Consider the following 15,828-nt stretch of genomic DNA (forward strand, 5'->3'; position numbering starts at 1 on the left):
CTTCCTGGTTATTTCCCTAATTTATTCAGGTCTCATAGTCAGTCTTTTGTTAAGTCTCCAGCCAGGGTTTCCCCACCTGCTAAGTGGTGTACTTGGGATATATAGTTTGGTCAATAAAGAAACCAGAGGCCTTTTCCTCTTCTGGCTTGACATGAATAACCTGTGTGTGTGTGTGTGTGTGTGTGTGTGTGTGTGTGTGTGTGTGTGTGTGTGTGTCTTTAATCCCACAGGCTTTCGCCCGATTCTCGGTACAGTGTCTGTGCTGGCACCGACACTCTTTGGCCTAGTAGCCTCCTCCCTGTGGACTAGCTGGATCATAAGAATTCCTGTGTCCTTTTCTCCCTCACTCTCTATGCTGCATAACCAAGCACATTCAGGACAAATTTGGGTTTCTGGAGGGAGTAGTTTGTGGGCTGTCCATTGTTCTCCTCTTCTCTGCCTTGAGGCCTGGTACATCCATGCACACGTGGAGAGGCATGACTATGCTGCTGAGTGGATCCCAGCTGTATTTGCCTGGGCTGCCTTCAGGAACCATGTGCTGGCTGTAGCAGCAGATGTGGCAGCTAAATATTTGGCTAGTTGGATGGAACTGCGGCCAGTAGCACCCCATGTGGCTGCCAACTTTTTTCTGGCTCGAGCGAGGGCCATGGGCCTTCGAAACTTGGGAGAGAATTATGACTGTCAGCAGTGCCTTCTCTGAGACCTGTGCTGGAGGCCTGTGCTGCCTCCTGTCTTACCGCTGGGTGTTGCTGCTGGGTGTCCTACAAGCCCTGTTTGAGAGTGTCATCTTCATCTTTATCTTTGTCTTCCTCTGGACACCTGTGCTAGACCTACCTGGGCTCCACTGGGCATTGTGTTCTCCAGATTCATGGCTGCCAGCCTTCTGGATTCTTCCCTGTACCAAATCGCTACCTCCAAGAGATACCACTTTAAAACCATGCACCTACTTTCCCTCGCTGTCCTCATTGTTGTCTTCTCTCTCCTCGTGTTGATTTTCTACTTCAGTCCAGGCCAAGAAAATCCTGTGGAATCCTTTGTCACCCTTTTACTTATTGAGGTGGCCGGTGGGCTCTACTTTCCCAGCATGAGCTTCCTGTGAAGGAAAGTGATCCCTGAGACAACACTGGCTGGTATTCTCAATTGGTTCTGAGGGCCCCTCCATTTACTCGCCTGTCTAGGGCTCCTTGTCTCCATGACAGTGATTGGAAAATGGGCATCAGGAATATGTTTAGCATCTGCTCTGCCATCATGGTGACACTGGCATTGGCAGGACTCTTCACAGTCGTGAGACACAATGCTGAGTTGTGGGGGCCCTGGCCCACCAGGGAGCCCTATGCTCCTGAGCTTTGCTTCTTTAAGACAAGGGGTCTGAGATGGGCTCTGGAACCCCACTTGCACACCTATGACTCACTTTGTGACTCTGTCCTGCAGCCCCTCTTGCCAGAGCTTTTTATTGGGAAGAACATGGGGAAATATTCCAAAAGCTGACCCTGTACTTTCCTTTCTCCTTGCTGTGTACAAAGAAACACATTTAATGGATCAGAAAAAAATACCAGAAGCATAAGATATCCACAATGTGCATTAGCTTCTGTTTCAAGTTATTGACACTTTTGGTAGTTGTTTCACCAAATGTCCAACTTTTCTTTATTTTTCTGTCGTAGTTTATGCACCAAGAAATAGGTGGCATTAAAATGGGAGTCTGGACTTCCACTATTTACTGGAATGACAAAGTCTCCTTGAAACTCAGGTCTGTCATGAGCTGCTTTGGAAGCCCCTGGTATGCTCTTTTAGGACACTGCGATTGTCTTCATTTCCTATCCAGAATTCTCTAGGATTACTGTGCTAGAATTGGAGGCAGGTGGTAGGACAGATCTGAGAAGTAAGGCTTTTTAATTTTTTAAAAACATCTATGTTGGGGATTGGTCTGTTGCTATGTGCTATAATGTTAACTTTGGTCTCCCAAGTGTTGGTTTTCCCAGAGACAAGAGAGTCCTAATGTAGACTATGGACACAATAATACTATATGAACTTAACCCCAAGTTATTTCTGATTGGTGAATAAAGATGGCAACATAAGCAGGGTTTAAGGTTCCTGTGCTTGAGGTCAGAGAAGAACTACAAGGGGGAGAAGGAGGGGGAGAGAGGAGATAGCTTCCATGGGTTAGGTGAGACATAAGCTAAAGGCCATCTGGGTTGGCTAATTAGAGAAGAGCAGTCCAGACAAAACATGGCAAATTATATACAGGATTATTCGCTTGGAATTAGAAAAAATAGCACAGAAGATAGATTTCTTCCCAGATCTTGCAGTGATTAAGACTCACTATAAATATAAAGGAGATGTGTGTCATTTATCTGGGAGCTAAATGGTCATAGGTGGGGTAGAAACCCCCGAATTGAGATTGAATAATTTTGACAGCACATCTATTTGTGTGTCCACCTGTATTCACACAAATATGCAGGCACTCACACATAAGCACATGCATTCACATATGTATATACATAAACCTGTACACACAAAACATATATGCATCTGCATGCAGACACACACACACATGTACCAGTATGTACACACATGTGCACCTGAATATACATATACAGCTATATGCACAAACTTACAAACATACTTGCATGTGCACAAACTCATATGTCTGTATGTGCACACATGCATCTGTGGGACCATAATGGCCCAGGCACACAGAGGAAGGGTTGGAACAGCTTCAATCCCAGAAACCTCAAAGACAGATTGGCAGGAGTTGGCTCTCTCCCCTCCTCCCAATCTGGATCCAGAAAGCCAGCTCTCCCACACCATTAACCCTAGTAAGAATTTACAGTCCTTATAGTTATTACACTCTACTCCTTGTTTGACTTTATAAGCCTATCTCCCTGAACTCTATTGCTGTGGAGTATGCAAATGAAGTACATGCAAACACACACACACACACACACACACACACACACACACACACACACCTGAATACAAAGGAACACACTTGCTGTAGCACCATGTACACACACATCTGCATGTGCACACACTCATGCAAAGTGATTAACAATGGTAGGTGCTAAATAAACCAAGTACTGATGATTTACCTCTGTCTTTGAAGATAATTATGAGTGGAGACATCAGCAAATACAAACAGAAAACCATGGGCAGTGTTCTGTGGAGAGGGGGCATAGATAGTTGTGTCCCTCTTTAGTGCACCAGGTATAGTGAAGACGCTTCAGGGCAGGTTGTTGGTTTTATGCACAGCATGCCCGCCATTTTATCACACCACAAGTGACACATTCTTTGGTTCCTCACCCCACGACTTCTGAGATGGTATTCCTAAATGTTAACTTGGTTGGATTTAAGATCAGTCTAGAAACAAATCTCTGGGCATGTCTGTGAAAGGAAATGGGGCGGGGCGAGGGGTTCTAGGTGGTGGCAGTGTGCACAGCCTTCGTATGTCCTGGTCACTCTAACTTCCACACCAAGATGCAATATATCCTCAAGCTGTGAGCCAAAACCCAAACCAGAACAACTGTCTTCGTTCTTTTTGTCAGATATTTGGTCACAGCAATAAAAGAATTAATTAGCACACATCCACAGCCCTCGCTTAACTTGATGGAAAGTCTGACAAATGTGATGCTGTATCAGATGTTCAATGCTTCCTTCTAGATGCTTCCGGCACTGGAACTCACTTCCCTTTTTCTCTTTATGAGTTCACATTCAGAGAGTGAAGAAAGTAAAAGCTGATGTTGCCAGCAGGCCCCAGCACTGAAGGGCAGAAGCGAGGATGATTCTCTCCATGGAATTAAATGAGAAGCAGCAGCTAGGCCCCCTAGGTAAGGCAGGAATGGGGCTTGGTGGTTTGGTGGTTTGTAGCTCCAGGTCACAGCAATTCACCTCTGGTCTCCACACACGATTGCATATAGGTGCACACATGAACTCATATTTATGCATGCATCACACATTCCCATGTGCACACGCACACACACACACACACACACACACACACACACTCATTCCTCTCTGTTCTCCACACAAAGTTGTGTGTGTGTGTGTGTGTGTGTGTGTGTGTGTGTGTGTGTGTGTGTGTGTGTTGAATTCCTTGGAGACAAGCTGGGGACAAGAGCCAAGAAGAGGTAGAAGTCTTTTCTAAGAGTCTTATATTCTGGAGATTTAAAGATTTCTCTGGTTTCCTGGAACGCAAAGGCTCAGACTTAGACTGGTTGCTGGTCTTTGTAGCACTAGAAGGGTAGAATCTGGGGCCTGAACTGCTGTTTATTGGGGAGTGACAGCCTTGTTGTGAAATACGCACTTTCTTCCACAGGGTGTGTGAGGCACAGCCATGGCCTTGTGGTGTTGCATCTGCTCTCCATCGTGCTCCTGGCTGGGCTTCTGGTGACTGTTCTCATTCAAGGTCTGGCAGAAATGGGACTGTGCACCTCTGGTCCGTCTCACCGGCTGTGAAAGCTGGATCTGGGTCATACTTAGGGGACTGAGAGAAAATAATGAGAATGGGTTGTACCATAGCCTCTAGTGTAGTTCCCACTTTGGAACATAAGATGGTAAGAGTAAAGGCATGACCCAGGTCCATTACTTGTGTTTCATTCATCACTAAGTGTCATTGTCTTCTCCTTAAATGTTATTAGAGAAGATTTCTGCTGCAAAGATCCAGAGCACTTTGTAACACACAGTAATCATTACAAAGTTTTAGTTTCTGGATTCTTTGTGCAGGTTTTAAGGATCCAAGCTCATCAGTGAATGAAAAAATCTACAAGCAACTGATGCAACTGGGGATTGGAGTGGGTAAGTGAGCAAAAATCAGTGTTGTGGAACCAAGAAGGTCACCTTGTGATGGCACTATGCTTGAGGATTTGATCCTTTCTATACCAAGGTTTTCACTCCTGTGGGAACTTGATGTCTTAGTTGGAAAAGTGCTTGCCATAAAGAAACTGAGCATGAGTCAAGAACCTACTTTTTTTAAGAACCTACTGTTTAATGGCATGGGGAGGTATGTTTTTAATGCCAGCATTGTAGAGTACCAGAGAATCACTGGTCATCCAGATTAGTGCAGTTATACACCTTCACAAACACAAATACATGAATACATCGGTCATCAGAAAACAAATTAATAGGAGCACAGGAAAAACAGCCAGGGTATCACCTTATGGTCTCAGGGGGAGACAACAAAGTAGGATCTCACTATTCTCAGAGGTCCTGGGGCTGTGCACAGAGTAGGCACTCAGTTTTCACAGTGACCATGCACACAGTAGTCAAGATATTCTCCTGGGCTCTGGTTTGAACTTTTAAGTGCCTGTTTTCCCCCAGGATGCAGTGTCAAGTGAGGGAGGGCCCTAATCTGGAGGGCTTGAGAAGATGCATGATCATGTGCATCCAAGCATTCATCTATCCTGATCCACCTCTCCCAATAGACAGCCTTTGCCGTCCTTGCCCTTGGGAATGGACATTCTTCCACGGAAGATGTTATTACTTCTCCAAATCCCAGCGTAACTGGAATGATTCTGTTGCTGCTTGCCAGGAAGTGGATGCTCAACTAGTCACTGTTGAGAGTGACGAAGAACAGGTATTCCTCATGGGTTCTTCGTCCTGGGATTGGGCACGATCATTGAATGTGAAAGCAATGGTTGGAAAGAAAGTGTTTCTGGTTAAGGGATGTTTGCTCCACTTGGAAAGGGGGCTATGTGGGAATGAGGGTACCTAGGATGCTCTGAGTAGATGCACCAATGCCTACATAATGCCTACATGAATGCTTCAGAGAACACCTAAAATATAAGTCATGGTCTTAGTAAAACTCTAACTCCAAGGGATCTGATGCATTCTTCTGCCCTCTACCACAACTGAACTCACACACAGACACATAAACATAATAGAAATAATATAATGAAATGTTGTAAAAGCAATTTAAGACAAAAGAGGCATTCATTGCTTAAGGTTCTGGGTTATAGTGCATGATGACCCAGAAATCACAGTCACAGGAGCTTAAGAGATCCAACCACATGGGACTCACAGTCAAGTAGAAAATAGTAAATGGTGATCCTCAGCTCACTTTCTTCATTTCCCAAGACCGAGGACTTGTACTCAGGGAATGAGTCTGCCCACAGTTAAAATGGCTTTTCTCACATGAATTAATATAGACAATACCTACCCATGCCAAGAAGCCTATCTCCTATATGATTCCCCGTTCGGTCAAGTTGAAAATTAAACCTATCACATAATCCCAGCTGGCATGCTAGATAAAAGATAGAATATTGTTCTCTTAGGGAAAATACTTAAGACTATGCCTTTAGCCAGTTTCTGTGGTATAAATCATGTAATCCCACTGCTCTTTGGATATCACTCCACACAGAGCTAAGAGATGCTGCACATTGCTAGCTGTGCTGAACCATCTGACTCTGGCACACTAAACCTCATAGATCAGTTTGTGTGGGCATGCATGTCACAAACACGGGCAACACTCGCAGGAACATGTGTGAAGACTTCAGCTGTGGACAATCAGTCAGCAGACCTTATTTGGCCATAGGATAGAGATGTAAGAGGGACTCAGACACTGGAGCATGTATCAGGGGCTCCTCTCAGGTATAAGAGTGAAAGTTGGGGAGACACTAGGTAGAAAATATTGGAAATGAAGTAGAAACTCTACTGACTTCTCTCTTTCCCCCACAGACATTCCTGGATACGTTCTTAAAGAATAAAGGACCTGCCTGGATGGGTCTCTCAGACTTGAAACAGGAAAGCACGTGGCAGTGGGTAGATGGCTCACCTTTGTCAGACAGGTAGACCTGGGGCAAGGGAACATTACAGAGAGTGGGATGGGGTTGTGCTCTACATGAGCTGAGCTCAAAGTTCCTTGTTACTCCCTAGCTGCCTTAGGCTTAAGAGTCCATGTTATTCACTGGGAGTCATGGTGTTAGTCTCCATATACATGTTCAGATAGATGGTGGGAATTTTAAATTCTATAATCAGAGTGGCAAAATCAATCTGAGGTTTGTTTGGGTTGTTTAAATATAGTGTGTTAAATAGCTGTGGAGGGAAATACTTCAGCCAGTAAAGTGCTGGCTTTGCCAAAATGAGCACCTGAGTTTGATTCCCCAGAACCCACTTTAAAAAAAAAAAAAAAAAAAAAAAAAAAACACCAGCAGGGTTACTTGAGAGGAAGTTGAAGGCTTGTCATAAGACAGAGTAAAGGAGATGTTATCAAGAGAGAATTGATGACTTAGTGGGAAGAATGTCCATCATGCAAATATGAAGATCTGAGTTAAGATTCTCAACAGACAAAAGCATTTTAAAACCCTGGGTGGTGTTGTTAACATGTACGTGTAATACTGCTGCTGAGTGTGGTGTCACATGCATGTAATACTAGTGCTGAGGAAGCAAAGACAGGATAATTCCTAAAGACTACTGACCAGCTAGTTAGCTTCATTTGTTAACTTCCTGTTCAGCAAGAGACATTTTCTTTAAAAATAGAGGGTTGAGGCTAGTGAGACAGTTCATTTAGTAAGAGCCTAGCATGCAAGCATAAAGATTGAGTTTAAATTCACTGCACCCTCAAAAACTGGGGTGATAGCAACCATCTGTTATCCTAGCACAGACAGATCTCTGGTGCTCACTAGCCTAGGCAATCAGTGACCTACAGGTTCAGCAAGGAACCATGTTTCAAACTATGATGTGGATCGAGTACTCTTGTGGATTTTGGCACTGACTGAGGGGCAGGCATGTCTTCGAATTTGAAGCCAGCCTAATCTACACGGAGAGTTTCAGGACAGAGATCCAAAGGGAGAACCTATTTCAAAATAAATGTAGAGAGAAGAAACAAAGGAAGGTAGGAAGGAACGAAGGAAGGAAGGAAAGAAGGAAGGAAAAAATGAAGGAAGAAAGAAAGGACAGGAAGGAAAGAAAGCAGAAAGAAAAGAGGGGACAAAATAAGGAGAAAAATGGGAGTAACCAAAGCAGACACTCTATGTCAACCTCTGCACTCCAAATACAAGTATTCAAACATTTACACAAATATATATACATTACACTACACTACAAACACACACACATACACACACACACACACAGACACAACTGATGAAGACATTTATGTTGACATGTAGACACACGGTCATGCACTCATCTTCATGGATATACATGAGCAAACAAATGTACTCACACAACATCACACCCAACACACACAAACTGAGGTCAGATTTAGAGAAGGATTGAAATATAGATAAGAAACATTACCTTTTTATGTCATTTAATGGGTTCTGTGCAAGGGGTGTCTACAATGTGTTTCACAGAATATGGCTTAACACAGGCTCAAATTATTATGGGTGTAAAGTTTGTATGTGAAGCATGTGGACATTTTTGTGTATGAATGGGTGTGTAAAACTGCATGTATACTCATGCTTTTGTGTGTGTGCGTGTGTGCGTGTGTGTGTGTGTGTGTGTGTGTGTGTGTGTGTGTGTCTGCGTGCACGTGCACAAGGCCATAAATAGATGTATCATACCTTCCTCTATCACTCTCCATGAGTTCACTCTTACATGAGTTTGGAAAACTAACTTAGGTTATCTGGAAAAGCAGCAAGCATTCTTAATGTCTAAGCCATCTCTTCATACACATTTCATTGTATTTATACCCCAAGTGTGTATAAATGTATACCCAGAGCTGCTTGTTGTACTCAAAAGGCCAAAGAGAAGAAGCTTGTATCACCCCTTGATGGTGTGGCAGGAGACCAAGGACCTGACCTCTCGATGTGGAGATAACATCTGGATAAAGGCCTTGGTTGAAGTGTTAAAAAAAGAATTAGATGATGTTGGTCAAGGAGGCTTCAGAGTGGGTGTGTTAAAGTGTGTTAGTGAGTTCTAGGTGCTGTCTTTCCTAGCTTGCCATGTATTGATGTGGTGAAAACCATGACCAGAAACAGTGTGGGGAATAACAGATTTATTTCCTCTTACAACACCCTGGTCACATCCCATCACTGAGAGAGGTCAGGGTAGGGATTCAAGATAGGAAATAAAACAGAAATCAAAGAGGAACAAAGTCCACTTGCTTTTCACAGCTTACAGACTATGGCTGTGACGGAATCTCATGTCTCCTTGTCTTTGAAGTTTCAGGAAGTATTGGATAAAAGGGGAACCTAACAACCAGGGAAATGAAGACTGTGCAGAGCTCAGAGAAGACGGCTGGAATGACAACAAATGTGACAACAAGAAATTCTGGATCTGCAAAAAACCTGAAACGTCCTGCTCTAGCAAATGATGACAAACTCCCTCCATTGCCCCCACAGTCCCAAACCCCTGCCAGATAGTAGAACTTTACCCATAGCAATTCCAGTTTATTCTACTTGTCTGTGGCCATTGATATCTTGACCAGATCTGTGAGACATTTCTCTGGCAGGTACCTTGTCCCCTGCATTGCTCCTGGACCAGCATGTTTCCTTGACCTCTGCTGTATAGTCTTCTGATGTCTGCAGGGTCTCGTTGGGTTAGTGGTTGTGGCACTGTTCCACTGTTGCTGCTTAATGAAATGAACAGACATGATGTGTATACAGGTCCTTAAATGAGTTCCTTTCATCCCCTCTGTCTTCCTTTCTGAGGTCAGACAGTGCATTACCATGCATGATTGATGACACATCTTATGTGGCTTCATAGCATTTCTGAGTACTTTACTCCCATCTACTAAATTTTCATCCATCCACCCTGCACACATTTCTATGGGAGCCTTCTCAGATTTCAGGAGCTCAACCCATAGGCCAAAAGCTAAAAAGAACCAATTCCTTACTTCTGAGTCATGATCTGAAATTATTGTGTTAATACCCTGGCTCCATCTCCACCCCTTTGTGGACATGGTGAGCCTCAATGTTATAGACCCTGAGATTGACCTCCCAAATATTTATTGAATCTTCTCATTGACAATTTTTATACGTATGTATATATAAATATAAGTATAAAGCAACTCTGATTATTGCCATCCTTCACCCATCGTGAATCCCTCTTTTTTAACTGCTTCTTTTCTCCTTTTATGAACTTTTGTTTGGTTCTTGACCCACTGAATTTAACCAGGGCCATCTTCTGACCATGGGTTTGAAACTGTCCAGTGGAGACTTGTACGCTCATCATCAAGTAAAAACAATGGATATCCCTCTCCAAAAATCCTTCAGTAGCCAATAATTTAACAGAGAGTGAAAGGACCCTGTGAGTTCCTCTCTGATCCATAACTGACTGTTGGGAGGCCAGACTTTGTGCAGCCTCAGCCACTGTGAGATCACATCTGAACCTAAGAGCAAAATCAAAAACAAAAAACAGAATTTCACAGTTCTTCTCCAGCTTTTCTATATTTCCAACACCTCTTTCCTATCATTCCGTGAAATCTTCTTTCTTGGAGGAGGAACACAGTGCTCCAGGTCTTGGAAATTCTTCTCCCCTTTCCTTAACTGTCCCAGATCACTGCATCATCTGCCTTCTCTGAGGTCAGACTTCCTGGTGAAGCTCACATAGAGGAGATACAACCATGTTAGGGTTAGCATGGGACAACTATACAGGATTCTTCAGGTTCCATAGCCCCCCATGAAGTCACCTGTATCTACTTTCAGACCTACGTTTGTAGACCTGTCCTTCTGCTAGTTTTGCTTTTATTTTACAAAATAATTGAAAATGGGTTGTTGTCTATGTTACTAAGTGATGGTTTTCTTTTCTTATTTACAATTCATACCATTGTACACTGTTGCATTTATGCCATTGAGTGACTTGGTCTAGAACAGAAAATCTCAGCATGGGTCCAGGCACCAAGAAAGCCAAAGAGGTGATTAAAGTCTAGAATGTTCGTCCACATACACCACCACCCAGGCATGTAGAGACTGAACTTTGTCAATCTCTAAGCCATAAAAAAACACATTTTGATAGACATCACTTTCTCCACTAGGATGACCACAAAAAAATTTGAATTTATGATTGAATACTAACATTTATCTCAGATAAGTCAAACTTCAACATGTAGTATACCTCAGAGACACTTTCCACAGTAACTCTCAGGAGCTCCTGGTTCTCTCCCTCCCTCGCTCCTTCCTTCCCTTCTTCCCTCTCTCTCTCTCTTTCTCTCTCTCTCTTGTGTGTGTGTGTGTGTGTGTGTGTGTGTGTGTGTGTGTCACTGGTATATACATAAAAGCTACAGTGACTTTTACAGTAATTAGATGGCTGTGAGCCAGAATGTGGGTGTTGAATCCTCTGCAAGACTTGGCTTTTGAAATAAAGTCTACCACTGAACATGGAACGTGCTGCCACACCTAGCTGACACATGTCTAACAGCACCGTGCAATCTACTGTTCTATGAGTTTCCCAGTACTGAGGTTAAAGTTGCCCATTAGGCTGAGGAGCCAAATTTGGGTCCTTATAATGTATCTGTGTGTCCCAGAGCATGCACACGCACATATGCACACACATGAGCCACCCTATAAGTGTGAAAGTCAAAAGATGCCTTTGTTCTCTCCATTGATATTTACACACCTTGCAGGGATGGAATTCAAATAATCAGGCCTGAGAAACAAATATGTTTCAGATGCCCTTCTTTGTGTTTTCAAACAGGGCCTCACATTATAGCCCACACTGTACTGAAACGTACTGTGTAGGCCAAGCTGAATCTACAACCTTCTGCCACTGCTTCCCCAGCACTGGGATAATAAACATGAGCCACCACTCTCAGCAGCTCACCACAACTTAATTTCTTTTTAGGCAAACTTAAACTTCCTAGCTTACAGCTATGTTCATCTTCTTTTTAATTTATCAAAAACATTATTTTCATTTTCCATGATTTAGTAAAACATTCCTGTAACTGACCTCTTACTCATCTAAGGAAGCTTTCTCTTATCTGTTGCTTGCTAATTTTATTTTTGCATGTTTAGGGATGCTGCATAGAAGCATCTCGTGATTGTAATGAGGAAAAGACAAAATCAAGATCAGGAAGGATGTAGGCCATGTGCCTGCCTCTTTATGAATCCTCCAAATGTACAAAACAACTCAATAGACTGTCAATGGCTCAACATGTGAAGGTTTTCTAATATTCTGAACACCATCTTTCAAAATGAAACTCCTTGGAGACAGACTCAAGAGAATGAGACCAGGCAGGAACAGAGCATCTTCTAAAATGTCCACTGTATTTGCTCCCTGTGCTTTCAAGAATGTCTAAATATCTAAGGACCAGAGAAATACACCGTGGGTAAGAGCACATCCTGCTCTTATTGGGGACCTGTGTTCAGTTCCCAGAACCAGTGTCAGGCAGCTCACAAGCACCTGTAACTCCAGTTCCAGGGGCTCCAACACCCTCTTCTGTTCCCCCATATCCTACAACAAGTACTCACAGACACAAATACACACACAAACTTCATAAATAAATATTAGATGATAGAAAGACAGAAAGATAGATAGATAAATAGATGATAGATAGGTAGATATATAGATAATAGAAAAATAGACAGACAGATGATAGATAGATAGGTAGATAGATAGATAGATAGATAGATAGATAGATAGATAGATAGATAGATAGGGTTTTTTTTAAATAAAATGATCTGGAGCTGGAAAAGTGACACAGCAGTTGAGATCACTGACTGCTCTTCCAGAGGTTCTGACTTCAATCCCCAGCAAGCACATGGTGGATTATAACCATCTATATGGAATTTGATGCCCTCTTCTAGTGTGTCTGAAGACAGATAGAGTGTACTCATACACATAAATAAATAAATCTGTACTAAGTTCTATTTTTTTTACATTTAAGTCATTACCTCCCTCCAAGTCTGTTCTCCCACAATTCCTCATCTCATTCCTCCTCCCTCTGTCTCCAAGAGGTTATCTCCCTCCTACTTGCCTCTGCACTTCTTGGGACCTCAAGTCTCTTGAGCATTAGGCCTATCTTCTCCCACTGAGGCCTGATCAGGCAGCCCACTGATGTATAAAACTAAATAAATGTTTTGGAAAAGATGATCTGATAGTGCCTCTGGACAAAGGAATATAGGAGCAGTACCCCCAGTAGGGCAACTGTCTAGATCTGAGCCAGGATCTGAACTGAAGTAGTCAAACAGCTCCCTACACTTAAATCCCATGTGGAGGAGAGCTAGACCCTCAGAAGTGTGGACAAAAGAAATTAAAGACTTCTTAGAATTTAATGAAAATGAAGATACAACATACTCATACTTATGGGACACAATGAAATTTGTGTTAAGAGGAAAACTCATAACTCTGAGTGCCTGCAAGAAGAAACAGGAGAGAGTATACATCAGCAGCTTGACAGCACACCTAAAACTCTAGAACAAAAAGAAGCAAATACACCTCAAATGGTGTAGAAGGCAGGAAACAATCAAACTCAAGGTTGAAATCAACCAAATAGAAACAAAAAGGACTATACAGAGAATCAACCAAAACAGGAGGCGATTCTTGGAGAAAATCAACAAGATAGATAAACCCTTAGCTAGACAAACCAGAGGGCACAGAGAGTATGTCTAAATTAACAAAATCAGAAATGAAAGGGGAGACATAACAACAGAATCAGAAGAAATTTAAAAAAAAATCTTCAGATCCTACTACAAAAGTCTATGTTCAACAAAACTTGAAAATTTGAAGGAAATGGATATTTTTCTAGACAAATAACAGGTACAAAATTTAAATCAGGAAAAGATGAACCATTTAAACAAACCCCTACTCCTAAAGATACAGAAGCAGTTATTGAAGGTCACATACCCAAAAAAAGCCCAGGACCAGATGGGTTTAGCACACAATTCTACCAGAACTTCATAGAAAATATCATACCAATACTGTCCAAACTATTCCAAAAATAGAACACTACAAAATTCCTTCTATGAAGCCACAATTGCTCTTATACCTAAACCACACTAAGATCCCACAAAGAAAGAGAACTTCACATCAATTTGCCTTTGAATATTGACACAACAATACTCAATAAAATTCTTGCCAACCGAATTCAAGAACACAATAAACTTGATCCATCATGATCAAGTAGGCTTCATCCCAGGTATGCAGGGATGGTTCAATATATGGAAAACCATCAACATAATCCACTATAAAAACAAACTCAAATATAAATGCCACATAATCATTTCATTAGATGCTGAGAAAGGATTTGACAAAATTCAACACACTTTCATGATAAAAGTCCTGGAAAAAACAGGAATTTAAGGCCCATGTTTGAACATAGTCAAAGCAATATACAGGAAACCAGGAGCTAACAGCAAACTAAATGAAGACAAACTATGCAATCCCACTAAAATCAGGGACTAGGAAAGGCTGTGCACTGCCTCCCTACTTATTCAATATAGTACTCAAAGTCCTAGTGAGAGCAATCAGACAACAAAAGGAGGTCAAAGGTATACAAATTGGAAAGGAAGAAGTCAAAATATCACTATTTGCAGATGATATGATAGTATACTTAAGTGACCCCAAAAGTTCCACCAGAGAACTACTTAACCTGATAAACAACTTCAGCAAAGTGTCCGGGTATAAAATTAACTAAAAAAAATCAGTAGCCTTCCTCTACTCAAAGTAGAAACAGGCTGAGAAAGAAATTATGGAAATGACACCTTTCATGATAGCCCCAAATAATATAAAATACCTCAGTGTGACTATAACCAAGCAAATGAAAGATTTGTATGATAAGAACTTCAAGTCTTTGAAAAAAGAAATTGAAGAAGATATCAGAAGGAAAGATCTCCCAGGTTCATGGATTGGCAGGACTAATATAGTAAAAATGGCCATTTTACCAAAAGCGATCTACAGATTCAATGCAATCTCCATCAAAATACCAATCCAATTCTTCAGAGAGTTAGACAGAACAATTTGCAAATTCATCTGGAATAACAAAAAACTCAGGATAGCTAAAACTATCCTCAACAATAAAAGGACTTCTGGGGGAATCACTATCCCTGAACTCAAGCAGTATTACAGAGCAATAGTGATAAAAACTGCATGGTATTGGTACAGAGACAGACAGATAGACCAGTGGAATAGAACTGAAGACCCAGAAATGAACCCACACACCTATGGTCACTTGATTTTTGACAAAGGATCCAAAACCATCCAATGAAAAAAAAAAAAAGATCGCATTTTCAACAAATGGTGCTAGTTCAACTGCAGGTCAGCATGTAGAAGAATGCAGATCGATTCATTCTTATCATCCTGTACAAAGTTTAAGTCCAAGTGTATCAAGGACCTCTACATCAAACCAGATACACTCAAACTAATAGAAGAAAAAGTGGGGAAGCATCTCGAACACATGGGCACTGGAGAAAATTTTGTGAACAGAACACCAATGCCTTATGCTCTAAGATCAAGAATCGACAAATGGGATCTCATAAAACTGCAAAGCTTCTGTAAAGCAAAGGACACTGTCATTAGGACAAAACAGCAGCCAACAGATTGGGAAAAGATCTTTACCAATCCTACAACAGATAGAGGGCTTATATCCAAAATATACAAAGAACTCATGAAGTTAGATTCCAAAGAGCCAAATAACCCTATTAAAAATGGGGTACAGAGATAAACAAAGTTGAGGAATATTGAATAGCTGAGAAGCACCTAAATAAATGTTCAACATCCTTAGGTATCAGGGAAAGGCAAATCAAAACAACCCTGAGATTTCACCTCACACCAGTGAGAATGGCAAAGATCAAAAACTCAGGTGACAACAAATGCTGGCGAAGATGTGGAGAAAGAGGAACACTCCTCCATTGTTGGTGGGATTGCAGACTGGTACAATCATTCTGGAAATCAGTCTGGAGGTTCCTCAGAAAATTGGACATTGAACTACCTGAGGATCTAGCTATACCTCTCTTG

The 15,828-nt window shown here is 41.9% G+C and overlaps 1 protein-coding gene across 1 annotated transcript; it reads left to right on the top strand.

The window, feature by feature from the left end:
* The first annotated feature begins 3,696 nt into the window (after positions 1-3,696).
* Positions 3,697-11,083, top strand: Cd209al3 (CD209a molecule like 3). The gene is made up of 6 exons (XM_039089901.2): positions 3,697-3,824; positions 4,313-4,402; positions 4,720-4,791; positions 5,418-5,569; positions 6,670-6,779; positions 9,100-11,083. The coding sequence occupies exons 1-6, from the start codon at positions 3,776-3,778 to the stop codon at positions 9,248-9,250; spliced, it is 624 nt and encodes a 207-aa protein (XP_038945829.1). The 5' UTR covers positions 3,697-3,775; the 3' UTR covers positions 9,251-11,083.
* Positions 11,084-15,828: the final 4,745 nt, after the last annotated feature.

The sequence above is a fragment of the Rattus norvegicus genome, chromosome 12 (assembly GCF_036323735.1).
Source record: "Rattus norvegicus strain BN/NHsdMcwi chromosome 12, GRCr8, whole genome shotgun sequence".
NCBI lineage: Eukaryota > Metazoa > Chordata > Mammalia > Rodentia > Muridae > Rattus > Rattus norvegicus.

What these genes read in the sequence shown, in the direction of transcription:
- Cd209al3 (XM_039089901.2), top strand. Translation starts at nt 3,776, where the DNA reads ATGATTCTCTCCATGGAATTAAATGAGAAGCAGCAGCTAGGCCCCCTA. An exon ending in GGTGACTGTTCTCATTCAAG is followed by an intron (nt 4,403 to 4,719) that starts GTCTGGCAGAAA and finishes TTCTTTGTGCAG; the next exon opens with GTTTTAAGGATCCAAGCTCA. An exon ending in GCAACTGGGGATTGGAGTGG is followed by an intron (nt 4,792 to 5,417) that starts GTAAGTGAGCAA and finishes CTCTCCCAATAG; the next exon opens with ACAGCCTTTGCCGTCCTTGC.